This window comes from Fukomys damarensis, unplaced genomic scaffold, assembly GCF_012274545.1.
Source record: "Fukomys damarensis isolate Sample0158 unplaced genomic scaffold, DMR_v1.0_HiC HiC_scaffold_21, whole genome shotgun sequence".
Lineage (NCBI taxonomy): Eukaryota > Metazoa > Chordata > Mammalia > Rodentia > Bathyergidae > Fukomys > Fukomys damarensis.
In genome coordinates, this window is record NW_022900933.1 from 17,218,340 (window position 1) to 17,242,457 (window position 24,118).

The window sequence follows — 24,118 nt, forward strand, 5'->3', positions numbered from 1 at the left end:
TATATATATCTCCATTAAAATATGTAAGTATCTAAAGTAAATCAATTATAGGAATAGGCTGCATTTGGGACTTATGAATGGCAATAAAAATTCCTGAATTTTAATTTAGAAAAATTTATTTAAGCTACATCCCTGGCTCTCTACTATTGTTAAATGTTGGAATTACTCCAGATTCAGGACCTCTTCTCACTCTTCATTCTTCTCCAGGTGATAAAATTTATACCCAGGAAGCTGGGTGTGATGGTGCATGCCTGTAATCCCAGCACTCTGGGAGGCTGAAGCAGGAGAATCTCAAGTTTGATCCCTATGCAATTTAGCAATTTATCAAGATCCTGTTTCAAAATAACAAGCCAGGCATGGTGGCACACACCTGTAGTCCCAACACTCAGGAGGCAGAGGCAGAAGATTGCCTCAAGTTGGAGGTCAGCCTGGGCTACATAATGAGTTTAAGGCCAGTCTGAAATACATAAGAGAAGCCCTGTCTCAAATCCACACACACCCCCAAATCAAAATAACAAGTAAAATATGGGTGGTGGTTGTAGCTCAATGCAAAGACCCTGGGTTCAGCCAGGTGTAGTGGCACACACCTGTAATTCCAGCAGCCTGGGAAGGTGAGGCAAGAGGATCACAAGTTGGAAACCAGCCTGGGCATCTTACTGGCTTAGTGAGACCATGTTTCAAAATTTAAAAATTAAATTTAAAAAAAGGCTGAGAATGTAGCCCTAGGTTCAATCTCCAGTACTTTAAAAAAAAAAAATTACACTCAGAATTTCAATGACCAACTTTGTGCTGACAACTCAAATTTTTATCACTCGATCACAACACTTTTCTGGTCTACACATGTAATACCCAAGTACATTCCTAGCATTTCTTCTTGAGCATTTCAAAGAGAATTTAGAATAAACTCAAGATTTTCACCCTTCCAGCCGGCTATATCTCCAATATGCTATTGCAACATCATCTGTCCAGCTGTGGAGACCAGAAACCTAGGAGTTATCTTTGATATGTTTCCCTGTCACCAAGTTCTGTTGACTTTATCTTCTAAACATTTTCCCAATGCATTTATTTCTCCATAGTTCCCCAGTTCCAAGGTACTGTTCTGTATTATAATGTCCTTCTAATAGCGTCTCTGGAATTACAATACTGGGATTCTAACCCACTCTAACCAGAGCAATTTTTTCAAAATGCAATGTGACACATACCATCCCAAAACAACATCAAAAGTCAAATAATTAAAAAAAGAAAACAAGGGCTGGAGATTTAGCTCAATGATTCGGTGGCCTGCCTTGTAAGTGCAAGGACCCGAGTTCAATCCGCGGTACAAAAACAAAACAAAACAAAAAACTTTCACTTGTTTCCAGCTGGTATTGGGACAAATCCAATCTTATAACTGACAGATGTGGCAGCACACCCCTAAAATCCCAACACTCAGGAGGCTGAGAAAGGAGGATCACAGCAAGTTCAAGGCCAGCCTGGTCTACAAATTGAGTTCAAGAAAGCCTGAATTACACAGTGAGACCCTGTTTCAAAACAAAAAACAAAAACTTGTAACTGGCACTTAAGATCTAGGTCCTACGTATTTCTCTATCCTCATCTCCAGGTGTACTTTTCCTGCTTCTGCTCATGGAAGAGGAGGAAATCAGAAACTATAGATGTTATTCCCTCTTTTCTATCCTACTTAACTTGTATTTATACTTTAGATATCATTTTACCAAGAATGTTTCTTTGGTCTCCCTGACAAAACAGGTTTTTCTATTATCTCCTATTTATTTTATCGCCTATAGAGATACAGTTAAAATTTTATGTTTGTATTAATTACTTCTGCATGTCTATCTTTTCTCAACACTGTATCCTTAAGGCCTGGTATAGTAGCTGGCATAAAATACACACTCAATATGTGTTGAAAGAGTCAATGTTACTTACAAAGTATTATTGTTTGATTAAAGCAAGCCACCAAGAAATTCTATATAATTCTTGATAAACATACCAGAGTTCATTGTATAAACATTCTGTTATTATACAGGGAGAGCATAAAAACATTATTATTATTTTTTTTTGGTACCAGGAATCGAACTCAGGTCCTCGCGCTTGCAAGGCAGGCCACCGAACCACTGAGCTAAATCCCCAGCCCATAAAAAACATTATTAAAGGCCAGGCTTGGTGGCACACATCTATAATCCCATCACTCAGGAAGCTGAGGCAGGAGGATTCCCAGGAGTTTGAGTCAGCCTCGGCTACATAGTGAGTTCAGGACCACCCTAAACTATATAGTGAGATCCTGTCTAAAAAAACAAAAACAAAGGATAAAAATATTGAAATGTCAACAGTATAAAATATTTTAAAGAGTAAATGATAAAATTTTCCCTTTGATTACTTGAAAGCAACTAGTTAATAGTTTAATGTGTATCTTGTGTGTGTGTGTGTGTGTGTGTGTATACATAAAACTAAGTGTATTTTAAAATGGCTGTTTCATACTATTGTTAGTTTAGATTGATTTTTCTTAATCTTGTCTGAATCATTGAAACTGCACTATATACCAAAAATAACCTTAAAAGCAGGTTATCAGAAGATGAACTGACTTATTAATCTAGGTTAAAACTCTATTCTTACCTCCTTCGCCATTCTTTTCAGTCTTAGTGCTCATTAAACAGGCAATAAACTTGTTATCCACTTGCTGGAGAACCTGCCATACATTCAATAAATGGTATAACACTAAGTAAAAATTAGCAAATGCTTATCTGCACAGAAGAAAAAATTTTAACATTCATATCTAAGATTAAGGTAAGGTGCTACCAAACCTGAGGGAGTCCCTAGGAAGGATAAAAGAATGTTGAAGTTGGGCTAGGGACGAAGCTTAGCAGTAGAGATCTAGTCTAGCATGTATGCATTCAATTCCCAGTATAGGGCATGGGGGAAAGCACCCAGGTACATAAAGCTCCCCTAAAACCCTGTAGTCAACACCCAGGGTTTGGATGGAACACTCAATCTAGGGTTCCTAAGCCTTGTAGCCCCACATAACAAAGGGTTATTTTTAAAAGGGCACTTTGCACAGTTAAGGACAACAAAGATTTATAAATTATAAAATACAAAGTTAACATACTCCTCTGTAGAGATAAATCCACAGTTCTTGAAACTATAAGCCCGAATCCATAATTCATTCTCTCCAAGCCTGCTCATACTTGTAGGAACATTTCTTTCTTTGCAATCATACTTAATCCCTTGCTTTTTCTTCTGATGATAAAAGTTCCAGCAAGTTAAAAAAACAAAAACAAAACCCACATTCCTTGATCAGTGTTGTCTTTATCATTAAATTAAGTCCACTTTCACAAGAGTTAGTCTAGTTTGGTTTCACATGTTTTAAAGTCAATTTTTACCTGCATCGAATGAATCATTTCTTTGGTGAAACGATAGGGATATAAGATGTTGTGAATTTTAACTGCTAAGCTCTCAGCCTGGCCACTGCTTACATCAACAGCAATCTAGAAAGACCCAACAAAACATAATTTAAATTTTAAATTTTATGTCTGCAAATTGTTTTACCAAGGGCCTCGAAGTTCTTTAAAAATATTCTTTCATATAACCTAGTAAAGGTTGGTTGAATTCAGGGAACACAGAGATTCAAAAGGCTCTAAAAATAGCCTAACAATTTTTGTTTATAAATAAAATTATTGACAAGAAACAATACTGCTTTGGAACAACTTGCCTATGTTGCGTGATCAAGCTCTTAAAGACATTTTAACTGAAGACTCAGCAGTCAAATATTCATCTATTATATGCCCTCATTAATACACAAAGTACACTTTGTGATAACACTAAGAAAAGAACATGTACCCAGGCCCAATAATGAACTGTTCCTCCAGTAGAAGATTCTTGCTTTGTCTAATGGTAACAGAACAGTTTTATTATCACTCTGAATATTTTATTGAAGTTGTGAGTGAGGGTAAATGCACTCACTACTCATACACCAAATATACACATTTAATCCAAAAATGCCTAAACTTCTGAAATGTTCTTTCCTTATCTGTACATGAAACATAAATTTTCAGAAAAGTTATTTGGAAACAAGCCTAATTTTGGTCACAATTACAACAGGCCATACCTGGCTTAAATGAAGTTCAAATTTTAAAAGAACAGGAAAAAAAAAAAAAATTGCTGCAAACCTACCTCTGGGTAACGGGGAAATACTGGATTGTCCCATTCTGATAACAAAGATTGAAGGGATCCATTACAACCAACAGCATCATCCACAGCATCTAGGACAAAGTGGACAGATAAGGTGAGCATCAAGAGTCCCAAAGAAAAAATATGAATGGCCTCTCTTGTTTGGCTACGGTCTGTAGAGCAAAGATCAGACACATGGTTCCAATGTTCTACAATGTTCAGGTTCTGCTATACTGCATCAATAAGTTGTGATGTTATTTTTTCAACTAGAGTTGATGGACTGTATCTTCTGACCTTACAGCTTTTCTCCAAACTGTAATCTAGAGATAATTCAGAATACAAGTTCAGAAAAAGCTATGGCACAAAGTAGTAAACTTACGGCCTTTAGGTAAAAAATACACCTTACCTCTGTTATTATTTTACCTTACCTGTTTTTTGAAACAAAAATAATAGGTTTTCTGTAGCTTTTGTCACCGAGTTTTGCTTAAATCAAACTAATGCAATATGGAGTAGAACTCCAATCTTTAGAAATAAGAAATATTGGGCTGGGGATTTAGCTCAGTGGTGCCGCCACCTGCCTCACAAGCACAAGGAGTTCAATCCCCAGTACCAATAAATAAATAAATAAATAAATAAATATTTCCCCACTCACAAGACACCACAGATTATGCATAATCACCCAGCACTGACCTCAAGTCTGGAAAAGTAATTTCTGATCTAAATGCGTGCACTGAATTACTTAGTTCTGCCATTAAATAGGGCCGTGGGGAATTCCTGGTTCCAGTAAGGCACAGCTGCCACTGATCAAGCTTAATAATGCAACTCTGCTCTGTTTTTCACATTAGGTGGTACAGTGTGTACTAGGTGTCCCTGCAATCTCTGCTTTTGCCCCCACCTGTGTTATTCTGTCTCATCACAGTTCTCTCTTCCCGAGCTCTTGGAAGGAAAGGAAGCACAAGGTCACTTCTAAAAGGATGACACCTGTACTGAGACCCTAAATATAAAAAAGAGAAACCTAGAAATTTGAACTCAACATACAAACAAATGATTAAAATTACATAAAATCTCCACAAAGTGAATGAAGACATAAAACAGCTATTACACACTAGATTGAGAACCAGACGTTCTTTAATGAAATCTGCTAAATTAGGAATCTGCATTAACCTTTAGTCCCATTATCCCTCTACATCAGAGAGAATGAGTCTAGAACAGGTCAGTGACATAGGGGGTGTGGGGGGGCATTTGGCAATTTCTTAAGATATTCTTTGTTGTCACAATTTAGGTGAAGAATGCCACTGGGATCTAGCAGATAAAGGCCAGTGATAAGCTATATATCCTACAATTAACTAAGACAAACTCTACAATAAGAATTACCCACAGAAACCCTGCTAGACAGTGGTCTTTAACTGTCACCCACAATTTGGTGCAACCTTCACAAATTCCCAATTTATGTCTCTTATCCCCAATATGTGTTTACTATACAATAATTTATTTTATATCATAATAAGGCTGTGAAATGCTTAAAGCAAAGTCAGTTTATCTGCAGTGTGGCAACATCTAGCAGAGTGCAACAATCACAAATATTGAATGAAAAGTTCTTAATTTAGCCAGGTGTGGTGGCACATGTCTGTAATCCCAGCACTCAGGAGGCCAAGGCAGGAAAATCACTGTGAGTTTGAGGCCAGCCTGGGATACATAATGAGTTTAGGGCCAGCATGAAATACATTATAAGAATCTGTCTCAGAGAAAGAGAGAGAGATTCTCAAATCAAATTCCCAAGTTACAAAAGTGTGGTACAATTCTGCTCAAACTCTACACATCTCTGAAGAATGATTAGGTTTTGAGTTTTAGAAACAATGCTGATGGCCAGGTGTGGTGGCTCACGCCTGTAGTCCCAGCACTTGGGAGGATGAGGCAGGAGGATCACTATGAGTTCGAGACCAGCCTGGACTACACAGTGAGCTCCAGGTCAGTCTCAACTACATAGTGAGACCCTGACTCAAAACCTGCCCCCCCGAAAAAAAGGAACAATGCTGATGACTATGAGAGTTTTGAGCAGGAGCAAAACATGGTGAAGCTCTTTTTTCAAAATGATAAATTTGCTGGACAAAAATTGAAGAGAGAAATTAATAATGTATTAAGGTATGAGGTAAAATAAGGTTGTGTAAGTGTTAACAGGAAAGACTGTGTTACAGATACTCTTTTAAAAACTGCCAGGGTTTGTGTACTTGACATTGCTCTTTAAAATTGCCTTTATAGGTTCTTGTAGCATTTATATGTGTGGGTCAAACCTGCTCTACTGTCTTACTGCACATAAGTCATTTCCAGAGAGGCACCATTCCATGTGAATGGGGGTTGATGAGGAGTCACGTTTTTCATGGAACTTCTTTCTATACCAAAGACGTTTTTCACTGAGAGGCTATGAGTTAACATGATCCTCAAAATTCACTACAAGATATGCTAATCCAGAGAGTGGAGTGGATTGAAGGGTTTTAAATATCTAGAGTTATTTAACAGGAGCAGATGTATGCTGAGTATGGCAACTAGAATTTCCCCCTTTGTTTTGGCAACAACAATATCAGTTTAACATAATCTAGTTAATTCCTGGCACCACATCAGAAGCAGCTGCATTCCATAAGATGAGGTGCCGGTGCCTTAGATTTATCTCTGAGAAGCATTCAGTAGAAATCAGTACAGAAAATGATCTAGCTTAGAAAACACATAATGTTGTCTTAAAAGTAACTTGATAGTCTCAGGAGCAATACTGAAAGAAAAGAGTTTTCTCCTCCTGTTGAATACTTTGAAAGTTACAACACTGATTATTTTTTTCACAAAGAAAAAAGTGAAAAACATTTAAAAGTAAAGGTCTTATTTATCCTTAGATAATTCAGTCTCCTAGTATTCATCTTAAGAAATTATATGTCAATCTGAAATTACATTCATACAATTGATATTCTTTTGCATCCTTCATGACTTTTAATATGGATACAGATTTAATGTTTATCTTCCTAGTCCAAAGCCAAGATTATAGCCAGATGGGAATCAGCTTTACTATCTCTCAACATCTGGCTCTCGACACACTGCCAAAACAATGTCATTTTTAATGCTGACTGAGACCTGAGGACCCAGAGTCCTAGTCTAGGCTCTGATGTAACCTGTGGTTTGATCTAAAAACCACAATACTATTCTCCTCAATAGTGTCTTCTTATACTGAAACATATCAGGTGGATTTCTATATGCATTATAATAAAGTATACTTGACAGGTATAGTTACAAAAGTATGTACTTAGCCTATATTTTGAAAAACTGTTAGTCAAGTCCTTCTTTCTGGAAAAAGAAGTTTATAAAACAGCACTGTACTGAGCCATGGATTTTACTGGAAAACCTAGGATGACTACAGAACCATTCTAGCCTTTAGTGTAGGAGCCACAGAAAGAAACTTGCGTGCCTTTAAAGACAAATTTGTAGGAAAGTTGTGTTTTGAAGGAGGGAGAAGTAGGGCAGGGAAGCACTGTGGATCTTCTCAGTTATAAACATCATTCTTATTAAAATGGACAGTTCTGCCTTTCCTTTTCATTAGGAGTGATTAAAAATGAAGTGAAAATGCACCTCTTTCATTTTGCAGCTATTACTGAAGCTGCAGCCTCCAAAATGAAGTTCAATCCTGTTGTGTCTTCAGACAGAAGGAAGAACTGTAAAAGGCATTTCAATGCACCTTCCCAGATTTGCAGGGATTATGTCTTCCGCTCTTTGCAAAGAGCTGAGACAGAAGCACGTGCCTGATCTATGCCCCTTTGAAAGGATGATGAGGTTCAGTTTGTGCGAGAATACTATAAAGGTCATTAGGGTCAGCAGACTGGCTAAGTAGTCCAGGTTTACAGGAAGAAATATGTCATCTATATTGAATGGGTGCCCCAGGAAAAGGCAAATGGCTCCCAGCAAGATGGTTCTTGCCAGGCTAAAATTGAACAAAGACCACAAAATGATCCTAGAACAGAAGGCCAAATCTCCCCAACTAGAAAAGGAAAAGGGCAAATCTTCCTCACTTTATACACATTTATCTCATTATTCCTGCCACTTTCTGTGCAGTTCTAGAAGTCTTTTGTGAGAATTGTTACCTTAATGTCCTGAATTGATTCAAAACATTTACCTTTCATAATCATTTTGACTTTGGGGAAAGGTCAGAAGTTGCACAGTGCCAGATCTACTGAATAAAGACATAATGTTTTTACAAGTCTGTTGTCCCTTTGGATGGTACTTGGTAACGGCATTCTTCATTTTTTAATTATACCTAATAAAAACACTCACAAAAGACTTCTAGAACTGCTTCAGAAAGTGGCAAGAACAAGGATTAATGGCACTGTCTTCTACTGTAATAAACTTAAAATTTAACATTCACTGTATTTTTTATCACTCCTTGTATATATACCCACAGAAATACATATATACACTTTTTTTTTTTTGACAGGTCTCACTATGTAGTTCAGGCTGGCTTTGAACTCACTTGTGGAGCCTAGGCTGGCCTCAAAACTCATGGCAATCTCCTGCTTCAGCCTCCCAAGTGCTGGGATTACAGGTGTGCGCCACCATGAATGGCCTTACATGTACATCTTTTAACAGTCTTTCATTGTTATTTCTGTATTTAGTGCTGGACTTAGAAAAATCTTCATATACCATAAAGAAAAACATGTTTCATAATCAGTCTTCAAATGTTCTGTCTGCTGAGCTGAAAGTATCTCTGAATAACAATTACCTTACTCCTTGAACATTCTTCCTATCTTCAAAAGCATTTCTTTCCAGTGAACACTATATAGTACTTACCATTCCCAAGTATCACATCCACAGCCATTGTTGTCAGATCTTTAGTACAAGCAGTCTGAACATCCTGAGTAGGAGTAACAAATGTGCTAAGTCCAGTCATTTTGTTGATGTAAACCATTCTTCCCAGGGCTACATCAAAATGCTGCTGCCATTCTGAAGAACAGGTGTTTGACTCTTCATTTTCAGAACAAGCTCTTGCTTCAGAATCTTTACTGGGAGAACAAACTCTATTTTGGTCAACTGTGGTATTTTCTGCTTGACTTACTAACATTCTACTGGGAGAGTAAGGACTTTCTATCTGTTGTTCTGAGGCTCTGCTAAGAACATCATCTTTAGTTAACGTAACATCATTATAGGGTAATACTAGCGGAGTTTCGGATATTAGCAGATTCTCTGCTGTACTGCTGCTACAATGTGTTTCACTGTTATTAGAGGAATAATCCTGCATGACAGAATCTACCACTGGGATGATGCCACTCTCTATTTTTTCATGTTCATTTTTAAATAACTGACAAAAATCTAGGGCTAACATACTGCACAAGTCACTGTCTTTTCTACTGGGATCTGAATTTGGAAATTCATTAAAATGACTCATCATTTCCATTATTTGAGTCTGTTTTTCAGAACCCTTCAGTCTGGATAATTTAGAGGCTAGTGATTCAGGTGATTTCTCAACATCCAAAAGTTTTCTGTTAGATTGAAGTAACTCTGTTAGAGTTATAGGACTTTCTCTCAAATAAGGCATCTGTTGTTCCAAACAAGCCTCTTCCTTGGAGAATGGAAATTTCTCTGAGTACAGTATGTGACTTCTTGGTTGACAACTATTATTTGAATCATTATGCTTCATAGTAGTGATTTTACAAACATCAGAGTTATCTAAGGGGTCATCTTTCAGTGAAATGTCAGATTCAACTTGAGGACTGAGACTGGTAGTGACTTCACTATTCTTTCCCTCTACTTCTGTATCCAGAGGACTTTTAACCTTCCCATATAGTCTCTTAAACTTCTCTAAAGATCCTACTTGTGAACTCAAGCTTAGCTTTTTACGGACTATGGGCTTGGAGGAAGTAACCAATTTATCTGTTTTCTTACTATTATTTGAAATATGTCTATGCCAAGGGAAAGAAGATGATGTATCAGGTAATAACCAACTGGTATGTGCTTCTTTGGCACCTTCCTGGAAAACTGCAGAATTTCTGTAAGTTGTTATATGTTTGTTTGCTAGTTTATAACTCGTGTTTGTTCTGCAAAAGTCTTTGTTGGGCAGGTGAGCAGATTTTTTACTTAAAGTGCTAGTTAAATGTTTGATGTCTGGAGTCTCAACTGAATGATCTATTCTGTTTCCAAATATTTCTTGGGCATATGCAGGACCAGGTCGGACAAAGTTCTTAAAGGAATGTTCTGATTCAGTTGATTTAGTTTGGTCATTTTGTACAACATGAGTTATAAAGCCAGTGGAACATAGCTTAACTTGTCCATAACTAAAAATATTTATTCTGTTACAATCATTAGGCTCTTTTTCTCGCTGAGCACTATGAACTCTCAATGATGTCCCAAAAGACAGAGGTTGGCATCTCATTTCAGTAGCATCTTGAAATCTCTCTAGTTGATTTTGAGTTCTGTTATTTTTCAGGATATTGGCAGCCATGCCATTAACAAGTGTACTTACTTTCTGTATTTCTAGATCTGACCCACTCTCCTCAGAGTACTGTTGTGTCTGACAAAGGCTTAAAAACATTTCTGAACTCTTCCCACATGGACTTTCTAAAGAGTTAAGTTCTGAGAAAGATTTTTTATTTTTCTCATTTTCTCTTAATTCTGTTGTTTCAACTGTCTCTTCTTCTAACATCCTTGACTCTAAGGAAGAGCTGTCTGTATTGTATAAAGATAATTCTGTCATTTTACTGTGGTCTGGGCCATCTAATTCACAAGTGGACAAAGATGAGTTATCTGTCTTTTTTCTGATAGCTTGTAAATCCCTAGAATTCTGTGTGTTTATGTTTTCTATAGTAGCTTTTCTTTTCACAGCTTTTGATTGCAAATTAAACATTTCATAGGAATCCAAAATATTATTACATGCTTCCTGGAAACTGCCCTGGTCATGCTTCTCATCAGAGGACATATGCTTTTGAAGAGAAGTTCCAAGTAAACTAAAATCATTATCTTCACTGAATTCCTTAATGTCTTCACCTGATAATTCCATAAATAATTTTTCTTGCTTTAAAAACATTTTCACTCCTTCTTGAATGCAAATCAAGAGAGTATCCCAATTCTGAAACTCAATCAGAGTTTTTGCTGGCTCCATGCACACATCATACTCACAGAACTGGCACTGCACATTGATTACATATATCCCATGGAGTTCTGGGGTAGACCGATGTCGAGGACTTGAATTCATTTGCCTACTGGCAGAGCCATTCTTTGGCTTACATATAATACTTTCTTTTCTTAATAAAAAGTCAATGAGTTTATGCAACTTTGTCCTTAAAATTAGTCGTCTGTTCACAAACAAAAACTGCATATTCTTGTTATAGTGTGCTTCAGAGCTGATATATCCACTAAGCTCAAATTCCTTAAATTTAAAATGTATTTCTTTTAGCTTTTGGGACTTGCCCAATCCGTAAATTTGACGAAATCGTGAACATATGTCTTTGGTTTTAGGGAGCTGAAGAACCATAGAACCAGAAACATCATTTCTCAAAGAGAAAGAAATGGAAGGGTGCATGAGCGAGAGAGCTTCTATCCTCTGCCTAACCTTCTCAAACTCCAGTCTAGGATCCAGGCATTTCCTCCTTACAGGCAACTGGCAAAATAGGTTATATACTGTTACTGTTGTCCCTGCACTTGGTCTAGTCAAGTCAGCTTCACAAGCTTTCAGGGCTTTTCCATTCTGAAACAGCTTCACAAATGTTTTCATTGTCTTGTTTTTCTTGGATGAAATTTCCACAGCACTGGCCAGGTCAGCTATACTTGCCAAAGCTTCCCCTCGGAAACCATAAAACCTTGGGTTCTCCAAGTCCTGTAATGAGTGGCATTTACTGGTGAAGTAACGATGTCCCACCTTGTCTATATCATCACTCCCCATCCCAAATCCATTGTCTATCACTTGAACTTGGAAAGTTTCCATATTCACCCTGATGGCCACACATTTTGCTTCAGCATCAATACTGTTGAGAGCAAGTTCCTCAACACACTGCCCAAAGGAATTTATGGCCAAACCAGAACACAATTTGGCTTTTACTTCCCCTGACAAGCACTTGATCATGGCAGGTAGAAAGGTGGTGAGAATGCCAGCAACTGGTTTCCTTCTTTGGAAATAACTGCCTATGGGAAGAAAAAAAGTCACACACACTATCAAAGCTTCAGTGTTACATAGCATTACCTTTTTCTCTCACCTACTATTAAGAAATATTATTTGACGCAAATGAAATATTTTATTAAACCAAATTATGAACCAAAACAGCACAAAACAAAATTATACCTCTAATTTCTAGGCAGATCACACAATTCATACTTGGTACAACAAATTTAACATCCAAAGAAGCATTCATAATTTCATAACTTTCACTGTTCCCTTCTAAATCCCTCATGCCCTGTAGTGAAATCATAATTACACTTGACATTGACTTGCAAAGACAGTATTCAAAATTCTAACCATTTACCAAAAACAGATGCCTAAATTAAATTCAGCTAAGAAACATTAGCTAGAAATTATTCATGAAAAAAATCCCAAGCTAGTTTTATAACATTTATATATTACACAATAACCATTACTTTTAGAAAAGCTCATAATGAAGTGCTAACACACTGTAAATAGGCAGGTGAAGCAATAGGAGGAAAGAAAAAAGTCAAATTCTTCTATTAAGCAAAGATAGGCCTTAAGAGATTATAACATTTGTTATTATTATTGGTTAAATGTAGTTGTCCCGGGGGAAAGAGGCTGGGAATGGGAAAAGGTAAGAAAATTTATTTGCATATAAGCTTTCTTTACCGTTTGACCTTCAAATCTTTATTACTTTGGTTTAAAAAAACAAACAAACAAACAAAAAAAAAACACAAACTTTGGAGCCAGACACTGTAGGATACACCTGTAAGCCCAGTTACTTAGAAGGCTAAGGCTTCGGGAGGATCCCAAGTTTAAGGCCAGCCAGTACAACTTAGTGTGACTGTCTCAAAAAATAGAAAGGGCTGGGATGTGACTCTGTACAAAGGCCCTCGGTTCAAGCCCCAGGACCGAAAGAACACAAGTCTTTCGGAGGGGGCACAAGTGTAGCTCAGTGGTGGGGTGCTTGCCTAGAGCTTGTGTGAGGCCTTGAGTTTGATCCTCAGGTCCACATTTAAAAGATCTTTCAAAGGTCCTTATTATTAATCTTTTTTTGTATCAATATCCTTGATCTTTACATGTGGGCACAAACTAACTTGGCTATAATGACGGTATGGGCTGTCTGAATTTATTTTTCTTGCTGGTACAAATTTTTCTAAGACCATTAAAGGTCCCTTTCTCTTCATTAAGTGAGAGAGCAGCATGGCTGAGTCTCCTGGGTGGTAGGGCTGGATTTCCAAACCTAGGAAAATCAGTGCTTATGACTACAGAACTCAAGAAACTGAATTTAGTAGTCGACAAATTGGGGTGAATGTTTAATTAGTTCTATCATTAAACCCCAAAAAAAGAGTCCTTGATTCCATCCTAGTTCTTTCAAATCCACCCCCCAGAATCCGGACTCATCCAGACTCATCAGTCGGGTCCCGGGCTTCCGCCGCCCGGGGGCGCCTGGCTGCCCCTCCCGGGCCCGAGAAGCAAACTCCCGGCGCACGGGGACCGGAGGCCGCGCTCGGGGGCCTTGGGCATCTAGCTTCGAAAAGCGGGCCTGCAACAGTCATCAGGGCCTTTCTGGTGTTAGAAGAGCTCCCGGGATCATCCGTAGGTCACGGGCTCCCCCCCTAGTCACCTCAAATATCGCTTCACCGACTCTCCGAAATCAACCGCCTCGGACACCGTACACGCGCACCTAGGCTCGGGAAGCTTGTGCACGCGCAGGCCCAGGAGCATGCGCTTTTGAGACTCGCCTGCCGGGAGCTTGCTAGCTCCCGCGACACCCCAGTGCGCGTGCGCACCAGGTGTTCTAGGCTGGGAACTCTCTCGCCTCCACTTCTCACTTCTTATTCTGGTTTGGAGTGAAAGGCTCCTCCTCTTCCCTCCTCTTCCTTTCTCTCCCCGGCCCTCTACCCCCTTTCTTCTTTTGCAGTACTGGAGATTGAACCCAGGGCTTTCACACTGAGCTACATTCCCAGACCCTTTTTTAAATTTTATTTTTTTGAAAGAAGATCTTGCTAAATCCCTAAATTGTCCAGGCTGGGCTCAGAGTCTTTTCTACCTCAGCTTCCCAGAGTGCTGGAATTACAGGCGTGTGCCACCACACCCAGCCTGAAAAGCTGTAGTAAGTTTTACTTTTGTGGTTTTCATTTTCTTTTTTCTCACTTTTTTTCCCTTTGTATGTAATATTTAATTTGTACTTTTTTATAGAACAAAAAAAAAGACATACTTTTATTTGCTTCTGTCTTCACACAATGTAAGCTAGGTGAAGGTAGGGATTTTGTCTTATTTTGCTTACTGCTGAATGCACAGTCAAGTCCAATGCCTCGCGTATGGTGGGCACTCAGTGAATAAATCCAGAGCCTTCCATCTTAGAATTAATGGTTTTCATAGTTGGAAAAGACTAAGAAATGAGTTCATCTCTCAAGTTACAAATGAGGACACCAGGACTCCCCTCATTAGCTTTTTTGGTGTATTCCCAGTAACATCACAGCTTCTTTCCTGACTGAAGGAAAGCAGAACTCTAAGAACATTTGGAGAGTAAATGTTTTGGAAATTATTAACCAGTCCTCAGTTTCTGCTTTCTGTCTCAATTTCATTGAAAGCTAATTAAAAAAAATTGGAACCTATGACAACATTTTGTAAACCCAGTAAGTGTTTGAACTACATTTGTTTAATCACTAACCAAACCAAATAGACTTCTGGGGCCAATAAAGCAAAATTTTGATTACTGCGTATATTAGTTTGCTAAGGCTCCATGACAAAATACCACAGAATGGGTGGTTTAAACAGCATTCTGGAGACTAGAAGTCTGGGATCAAGGTGTCAGTAAGGATCATTTCTCTGAGGCCTCACTCGTCAGTTAGTAGACAGCTGTCTTCATGTGGTCCTTTGTGCACACATATATCTGTGTGCAGACTTCTCCTTTATATAAGAACACCAGTCAGGTTGAATTAGGGTACAGTCTCATTTTTAAAAAAAATTTTTTTTATAGTGGTACTGGGATGAAACTCAGACTCTTGTACTATGCAAGCACTTTTTTTTTTTTTTTTTTTTTTAAGAGAGAGCCTCACAAAATTGCCCAGGCTGACCTCAAACTTTTGTGCATCCTGCTTCAGCATCCAGAGTAACTGACATTAAGAGGCATGTATACAATGCCTGGCTCATTTCATCCTCACTATCTCTTTAAAGGCCATATTTCCTACAAAACTTTCAGTGGACTTCAGCATATGAATGGAGTCACAGTTTAGCCCATTACTTGATGTGAATTTTTTATCTGAAGAAAATGAATAACAGTAGAAATTGGGAATCATTTAAAGAAATGATTTAAAAACAGGCACAGTGGTGCATGCCTACTCAGCATTCTGGGAGGCTGAGACAGGAGGATTGCAAATTCAAACCCAGGCTGGGCAACTTAGGGATTTAGCAAGACTCTGTCTCCAAAAAATATTTTGTTAAAAAGGGCTGAGGGGCCAGGGATTTAGCTTAGTGGTGCTGCTGCCTGCCTTGCAAGCAGAAGTTCCCGACTTTGATGCCCAATAACAACAACAACAAAAAGGGCTGGTCAATCAGGCAAAGCAAGAAATTAAAGGGAGAGGGGGAAAAACAAAAAATAAAGGAGCCAAAAACAGGAAAATAACATAATAAGGATGAGTCAATACATATCAGTTATAACCATCAATGTTAGTGGCCTCAATTCACCAATCAAAAGAAACAGACTGGCAGAATGGATTAAGAAGAGAAATTTAGCCAGGGATTTAGCTCAGTGGTTCTGCCACTTGCCTTTCAAGTTCAAAAACCCATGTTCGATCCCTGGTACCAAAATAAAAGAAGCGAAATTCATAGTCTGGAAGTAAAAGGTTGGAAAACAGTTCTCCATGCAACAGGAACCCAGAAAAAAGCAGGGATAGCTATCTTATTTGCAGACAAAGTAGATTTCAAACCAAAACTAATTAAGAAAGACAAAAGTTCACTACATCCTTGTAAAGGGAACAATCCAAGAGGAAAAGATAACTATCATAAATATATATGCACCAAATACTAATGCCCCTGGCTATAAAAGACTTTATGAATAAAACCTCAGTAGCACAGGAACTAGCACAAAGAATAAACAACTTGGATCTCATCTTATTAAAAAGCTTCTGTACTGCAAGAGAAGCCAACAGAGCTAAGAGATAACCTACAATGTGGGAAAAAAAAATTTATCAGCTGTTCCTCAGACAAAGGACTACTATCTAGAATATATAAAGAATTTTAAAAGAATCAGACCCGCCCAAATATAAAGACCCAATTCAAAAATGGTCATCTGAAATGAACAGACATTTCTCAAAGAAGTAAAAGCAGAAAATATATGAAAAAAATGTTCAACATCACTGGTCATTTGAGAGATGCAGATGAAAACAACACTGAGATTTCACATCACCCCAGAAAGAGTGGTTGATTTCTTGATTAAGAAATACCAAATGCTAGCAGGGTTGTGGGGAGAAAGGAACCCTTCTCCATTGTTGGAGTGCAGACTGGTGCAACCACTGTGGAAATCAATATGGAGATACCTCAAAAAACTAGGATTAGAGGTCCCATTTGATCCAGCTATTACTCTGCTGGGTATCTTCCCAAAAGAATTAAAAGAATAAGAGCCAGGCATGGTGGCACATGCCTGTAATCCCAGCACTTGGGAGGCTGAGGTAGGAGGATTGCTGTGAGTTTGAGACCAGCCTGGGCTACATAGTGAGTTCCAGGTCAGTCTCAACTACATAGTGAGACCTTGTCTCAAAAAAAAAAATAAATAAAGAATCATAGCACTGTGATATATGCGCACCCATGTTTATAGCAGCAGTTTGTAATAGCTAAAACTTGAGAACAGCCCAATTGCCCATCAACTGGGGACTGGATAAAGATCTGGTTTGTTGTTGTTTTTAGTAAAATGGAGTACTACTCTGCCATAAAGAACGAGAAACTAGAGACATTTATAGCTAAATGGATGCATATTGAGGCCATACTCAAGTGAAATAAATAGGATACACATGTGTAAATATGGAATAGTTTCTCTGGTGTGAAAAGCTAAAAGTGTAAATAAGCATCAAAATATATAATTGAGGGTGGTGATGGTGGTGATTTGGCTCAGTGGTTCTGCCACCTGCCACCCAAGTGCAAGGGCCTGAGTTTGATCCCTGGTACCAAAAAAAAAAAAAAAGGATACCTGATAATGTGAAATGGGAAGAAAATGTCTAAAGGAGTAGGGGAAGGGTAGGGGAAAGAAAAGAAGGGAAAAGAAAAAATATGAGAAAAAGAAAAAAAAAGAAACAAAATTTTTGTAAATAGGGAAGGGTAGGGGAGAGGAAGGGAGGGCAGGGGAATGGGGAAAAAATAAGAACCAAGATACATCATGTAAAGGTACAAAATCCCAATGATAAATGTAACTATATCGTATACCTAAAATGTACCAATAAACTTAATGGGGGAAAAAAGGGGCTGGGAGCCAGGAGCAAGGCCTGTAGTCCCAGCACTCAGAAGGCTGAGGCAGGAAGTTCAAGGCTTGTCTGAACTACAGAGGGGTGGGGTATTAGTGTAGTGCAAACGCCATGCATTCAAATTCCATATTACCAGGCCAGGGATTTAGCTCAGTGGTTCTGCTGCCTGCCTCACAAGTGCAAGGGCCTGAGTTCGAGCCCCAGTACCAAACAAAACAAAACAAAAACCCCCCAAAACAAAAAACAAATTCCGTATTACCACAAAGAAAAAAAGAAAGTGCTTTTTCTTTTAGGATCAGACCTCTTTAAGTGACCTCAAAATTTTTCTTCCACAAATGGTTATTGAATAATACTTCCTTTTACCCAAAAGGAAATTCACTGTCCATTTAAAAAGTATCATACAAATAAATAAATAAAAAGTACCATAAGCAGAAGGTTTTCATGTGTTTTTATTAATTGGAACTCTGTATAACTGTAATCTTTCCATTGTACATGTAATATACAATAACAGGCAAATATTTGATACTAAAATAACTTACTGACAAATTTTCACATTGAACACAGAATAGTGCTATGTTTATTAACAGTAAAACCCAAAAGTACTGGACCTATCTTGGAAAATTTAAATTCAGGCCATTATTTCACAATTTGAAAATCCGAGTAATCCAACTTTAAGATGGCTTTCTCATTGTTGAAGTTTGCTCTTTCAATGTGTGACTTGGGACTTCCTTTTGTCTCAAGCCATTCCTGCATATGATGCACCTTGGACCTGGTACCTTGCAGTTGTCCTTGCACTGTGCCCCGGTCAGTGTTCTGGACCCAGCCTACCAATCCCAGCTTTTTACCTTCAGCCTAAGGGGAGAAAAAAGAGAGAGATCCATTGAGATTGTACAAAACAAAGTGAGACTATAATATGTTGCCAGAATCTTGGCCTAGAATAAAGCCACTGAAACTAATTTGATATTATCCAGAAAAGTTAAAACAGAAAGACAGCATGGAGGATCTCATTGTTGATCTTAACCGCAAGTGTTGGCCATCTGAATCCATTTCCTTCTTTATAAAACCCAGGCACTAGAATTTTTCACTGTGTAGTCAGTTTGGTTAAGTCCTAAAGACTTAAGTACAAAACAGATGCTCTCAAAATGACTCCCTTCGGCTGATTGTTTTTAGGATAGTGAGTTGTATCTTGCTCGTTTTCCCTTCTCTGAAGAATTCACTGAGTATGGTAAATGGAAAAAGCGTGAAGCTATCTGATCCTTCCTTTTGTCTTTAACCAGGACCACACCTAAACAAATCCAGATGAATTAGTGTCCATTATATCTTTAAAGATCATTAGAAAGCATTTCACAATTTCCTGGGCAACTTATCCATTGTTTTTGCTGCAGGGAAACTATCTAACCCTACATGTTTACATTGCATCTGGAGCCCACTTTCTGTCATCCCGCTAGAGAAAGAAAGCAGCTGTGCTCAACCTCTCAACACAAAGCTTTCAGGAGACTACATCACTATCAGGTTTTCACTTGACTTTCTTTCTTTTTGTGTAAATAATCACAATGTCTTCTAAATTGAATAAGCTTAAGACCAACCAATCATTGTAGTGACTACGGTTGGACTTTTGCCCCCCCGCTTTCCTTTGTTCTTTTCTTTTTCTGTGTTCTTTCCTTTAAGTCGTTAAGCTATGGCAAGACTGAACTTTTAGGAAAAACAGCAATGTTTTAGAGATACTTTGACTTTTGCACAAACATGTGATTAGGATATTATAAAGGTCATTGATTGCTAAAGTAAGCTATCTAATAGAAGGGGTTGAATTACAAAGGAAAATAGTAGTTAACATGACTGCATGTCCAAATGCCAGAGTAGTGACCTAGTCAATGTGGGAAGTTACTGGAGTTTGCCAAAGAAAACGTTATGAATAGCAAAAAGAAAAAAAAAGTTTGACGAATAACTGTGGCATTCATCATACCAGTTATGTTCAAAGCAAGGATATGTTTGCATAAAGAACAAAAGATACCCTAGTCAAATAGTTTAAGGGATGGAGGAAATGAGGAATTAAGAAAAATAGGTGATACAGCATGCATTGCTAAGTGCAGAAGAGAAAACATAAAAGAATGCTGAGAATGCATTTTGACAAGACTCCACATCCCACTGACTGTGTGTAACAACTGTGCTCTTAGGCTTCAAATTAACCTAAGGGAGTTGGCTGTAATTCTCAGAATTACCATGTATGGTAAATAGCTATCAGAATGACTGTGCAGTTTTAAGGAGGTTATAACAGTTATATCTTTAAATTGCAATGTAAAATGTGACCCATATTGAGGATGGAAATATCTTCATATTTTATTTGTGTTCTTGATTCTGTTCTTATTTTTTATTTTTACATTTTTTTTTCTAGTACTGTGAATGGAACTCAGGACCTTGCACTTGCCAGGCAGATGTGGTGACACTGAGCTATATCCTCAGCCCTTGTTCTTATTTTTTAAGTGATAGCATAATGTTCCTGATTCATGATCAGTTTTGAATGTCTACCTAAATGAGTAAACTTTTGTTTTCAAGGAAAATTTCAAAAAGTAATTCTACCTCATAATCATATTTCTGCTTAAATAGTCTTCTTTTTTTTTTCCTGACAACATGTTACGGAAGGTAATCACCAACCCTAGATTGCAATCTAAAATCAAAAGAAAAAAATAAAAATAAATAAAAACACAGTCCCAGCCTGGTGTGGTGGTGCACACCTATAATCCCACTACACTAGGAGGCTGACACAGGAGGACTGTGAGCCAGGTTTGGGCAATTCTGCAACTCAGCAAGACTATCTCAAAATAAAAATTTTAAAAAGGGTCTGGAAATGTAGCTCAGTGCTAAGGTGCTGGGTTCAATTCCCAGTACCACAAATAAATAAGTAGGTAAGTAAATAACTAAGTAAATAATAAATAAGTAAGTAAATAAATAAATAAATAAGAAAGTCCTTTCAAATCAGTGACCTAGAATTCTACCTTAGAATACTGGAAAAAGAAAAGCAAATTAAGTCCAAAAATAGCAGAGAGAAATAAATAATGATGATTAGAGCAGAAGTTAATGAAGAATAGAAAAAAAATTAAAAATCAGTGAAACCAAAAGTTAGTTTTTTGAAAAGATAAATAGAATTAGCAACCTGTTCTGCCTTGCAAGCGCAAGGACCCGAGTTCAATCCCCGGTACCAAAAAAAAAACAAACAAACAAAAAAAAAAAACACAAAAAAAACAAAAACAATCTGTAGCTCAACTGATCAAGAAAATGTCACAAGGCTCAAATTATTAAAATCAGAAATGAAAGAGAGGTCCAGGGATTTAGTTCAGTGTTTCCACAGCCTGTCCTATAAGTGCAAGGTTCTGAGTTCAATCCTCAGTAACAGAAAAGAAATGAGAGGCCAGTACCACAAACCTTACAAAAATTTAAAAAGTATTATAAGGGAATACTATGAATAATGTATACCAACAAATCAGATAACGAAATGAAAGGGACAGATTTCTAAGAGATAAATCAAATCAAGAAGAAACAGAAAATCTGAAGAGATCTATAACAAGAGACTGCATTAAAAACAACTGCCACAAAGAAAAGCCAGGACCAAATATAATGGCTTTACAGTTGAATTCTATGAAAGGTTTAAAGAAGAATCTTCCAGCAATTCTTCACAAACTCTTCCAAAAAAATAGAAGAGGAAATACTTCCCTACTCATTCTGTGAATCTGGTATTACCCTTATACCACAGATATCACTTGAAACATCAATATCCTTTATGAATACAGAAACAAAACTCAACAAATTACTAGCAAACCAAATCTGGCAACATATAAAAGGTTTACACAGCACGATAAACTGATATTTATGTCAGGAATGCAAGGTTGGATCAACATATAAAAAGTAATCTATTTAACAAACCATATTAATAAATAAAACAAACTGTTTTGCTGAGTTGCTGAACTGCCCAAAACTGGCTCATGATCCTCCTGCATCAGCCTCCTAGTGTAGTGGGATTGTAGGTGTGCACCACCACACCAGGCTGGGACTGTGTTTTTATTTATTTTTATTTTTTTCTTTTGATTTTAGATTGCAATCTAGGGTTGGTGATTACCTTCCTTAAAATGTTGTCAGGAAAAAAAAAGAAGACTATTTAAGCAGAAACATGATTATGAGGTAAATCAATAAATTCCAAAAAAAGCATTTGACAAAATCCAATACCTTCTTATGATAAAAAAACAAGTAACAAAAGGGAACTTCCTCAACTTGACAAAGAATATCTGTGAAAATCCCATAGTTATTGTCATACCTAATAGTGAATAACTGAAAACTTTCCTCTAAAATCAGGTATAAGACAATGATATCTGCTCTTAATACTTGTACTAAATACTATACTTGAGGGTCTAGTCATGACAAGAAAAAAGATAAGGCACTCAGGTTTGAAAGGAGGAAATGAAACTATACTTGCAAACAGCATAACTTATAGACAGAAAATCCTAAGGAACACATCGGTACAAACTGAAGCTAATAGGGCTGGAGATTATTTAGCTCAGTGGCACAGCGCCTGCCTTGCAAGTGCAAGGTCCAGAGTTCAATCCCTGGCACCAAAAAACAAAAAAACAACAAAAACAACAAACAAAACTGAAGGTAATAAACAAGTTCACACAGTTGCGAGATATGAAACTGGTATACAAAAATCAACTGTATATCTATATACTGTCAATGAACAATCAAAAATGAAATTAAGGAAATAATCTGATTTCCAATAACATCAAAAATAATAAAATATTCACAAACAGGGCCAGGAATTTAGCTCAGTGGCACTGTGCCTGCTTCGCAAGTGCAAGGTCCTAAATTCAATCCCCAGTATTGAAAAAAAAAATCACAAACAAATTTAACAAAGGACACACAAAACACATATGAAAAAGTACAAACCATTGTGGAAAGAACTTGAAGATCTTAAATAAATGGAAAGACATACCATGTTCATGGATTGCAAGGCTTAATGCTGTTAAGATTACAATATTCCCAAACTGATCTATAGATTCAACACAATACCAATATTTCAGCATTTTTTGCATAAATTGAAAAGTTGACTTTAAATTCACATGGAACCATAAGAAACTCAGAAGAGCTAAAAAAAAGTCTGAAAAGGAAGAACAGTTAGGCATGATGGCTCATGCCTATAATTCCAACACTCAAGAGGCTGAAGCAGGAGGATTACCATGAGTTAGTTCAAGGCCAGCCTGAATGACATAGCAAGACCCTGACTCAAAATAAAATAAAATAAACCAAACAAATAAACAAAGTTGGATTGTTTCACGGCACATAAAAAATAACTGAAAATGGGCCAGAGACCAAAATCTTAGGCTATGAAAGTCTCAGAAGAAAACATACCCATGACCCTTTATTACCTTAAACAAAGTTTTTTCTTTCAGACAAAGGTTTTTAGAGATGATACTAAAAGCACAAGCTGGCGCATGCCTGTAATTCCAGCACTCAGGAGGCTGAGGCAGGAGGATTGCTGTGAGTTCGAGACCAGCCTGGGCTACATAGTGAGTTCCAGGTCAGTCTCAACTACATAGTGAGACCCTGTCTCAAAAAAAGCCAAAATAAATAAATAAATAAATAAAGCACAAGCCAAAAAAGATTAGCTAAATAAATTAGACTTCATCCAAATTAAAAGCCTTTGTACTTTAAAGGGCTCTCTATTGAGAAAGTGAAAAGAGCAGACAAAGGTTTTTAGAGATGATACTAAAAGCACAAGCCAAAAAAGATTAGCTAAATTAAATTAGACTTCCTCCAAATTAAAAGCCTTTGTACTTTAAAGGGCTCTCTATTGAGAAAGCGAAAAGACAACCTGTAGAATGGGAGAAATATTTTGTAAATCATATATCTGAGAGTAATATCCAGAATATATAAGAAAATCTTTTTAAAAAGAAATTCTTGTAACACAACCATAGGAATAAAAATAAAAATTAACAAATAGGCAAAGAAATTGAATAGAAATTTCTCACAAAAAGAACATTTCTCCTGAGAAGATACATCTCTTTTTTTATATCAATAGACATGGGAAGATGCTCAATGTCATTAGTCCTTAGAAGGCTGGGCTGGGAATTTAGCTCAGTGGTTCAGCCATCTGCCTTGCAAGTGCAAGGTCCTGAGTTCGATGAAAATCACACTAAGAAAATACAGTAGAGGCCGGCGCGGTGGCGTAGGCCTATAATCCCAGCACTCAGGAGGCTGAGGCAGGAGGATCGCTGTGAGTTCGAGACCAGCCTGGGCTACATAGTGAGTTCCAGGTCAGTCTCAACTACATAGTGAGAACCTGTCTCAAAAAACCAAAAAAAAAAAA

The 24,118-nt window shown here is 37.5% G+C and overlaps 2 protein-coding genes and 1 pseudogene across 9 annotated transcripts in view; 1 reads left to right on the forward strand and 2 right to left on the reverse strand.

Annotated features, from left to right (window-relative positions):
* Mlh3 (mutL homolog 3) overlaps nt 1–14,023 on the reverse strand; it is a 33,919-nt gene extending 19,896 nt beyond the window's left edge. For 7 of the 8 annotated variants that reach the window (XR_784524.1, XM_010645524.2, XM_010645523.1 and 4 more), the window contains exons 1-6: nt 13,932–14,023; nt 8,983–12,306; nt 5,057–5,155; nt 4,165–4,253; nt 3,375–3,479; nt 2,611–2,683 (exon numbers count right to left, since the gene is read on the reverse strand). Coding sequence is in view for 7 of the 8 variants with exons in the window: in XM_010645524.2 (XP_010643826.2) it covers nt 2,611–2,683; nt 3,375–3,479; nt 4,165–4,253; nt 5,057–5,155; nt 8,983–12,247 (3,631 nt within the window). In the remaining variant the exon portion in view is untranslated. The remainder of the gene's footprint in view (nt 1–2,610; nt 2,684–3,374; nt 3,480–4,164; nt 4,254–5,056; nt 5,156–8,982; nt 12,307–13,931) is intronic. The other variant, XM_010645525.2, reaches the window with a different exon arrangement.
* On the forward strand, nt 7,813–8,269 carry LOC104877206 (annotated as a pseudogene).
* A 4,202-nt stretch (nt 14,024–18,225) lies between the features above and the next one.
* Acyp1 (acylphosphatase 1) overlaps nt 18,226–24,118 on the reverse strand; it is a 13,163-nt gene continuing 7,270 nt past the window's right edge. The window contains 1 exon segment of the mRNA XM_010645529.3: nt 18,226–18,618. Within this exon segment, the coding sequence (XP_010643831.2) occupies nt 18,403–18,618 (216 nt within the window). The 3' untranslated portion in view covers nt 18,226–18,402.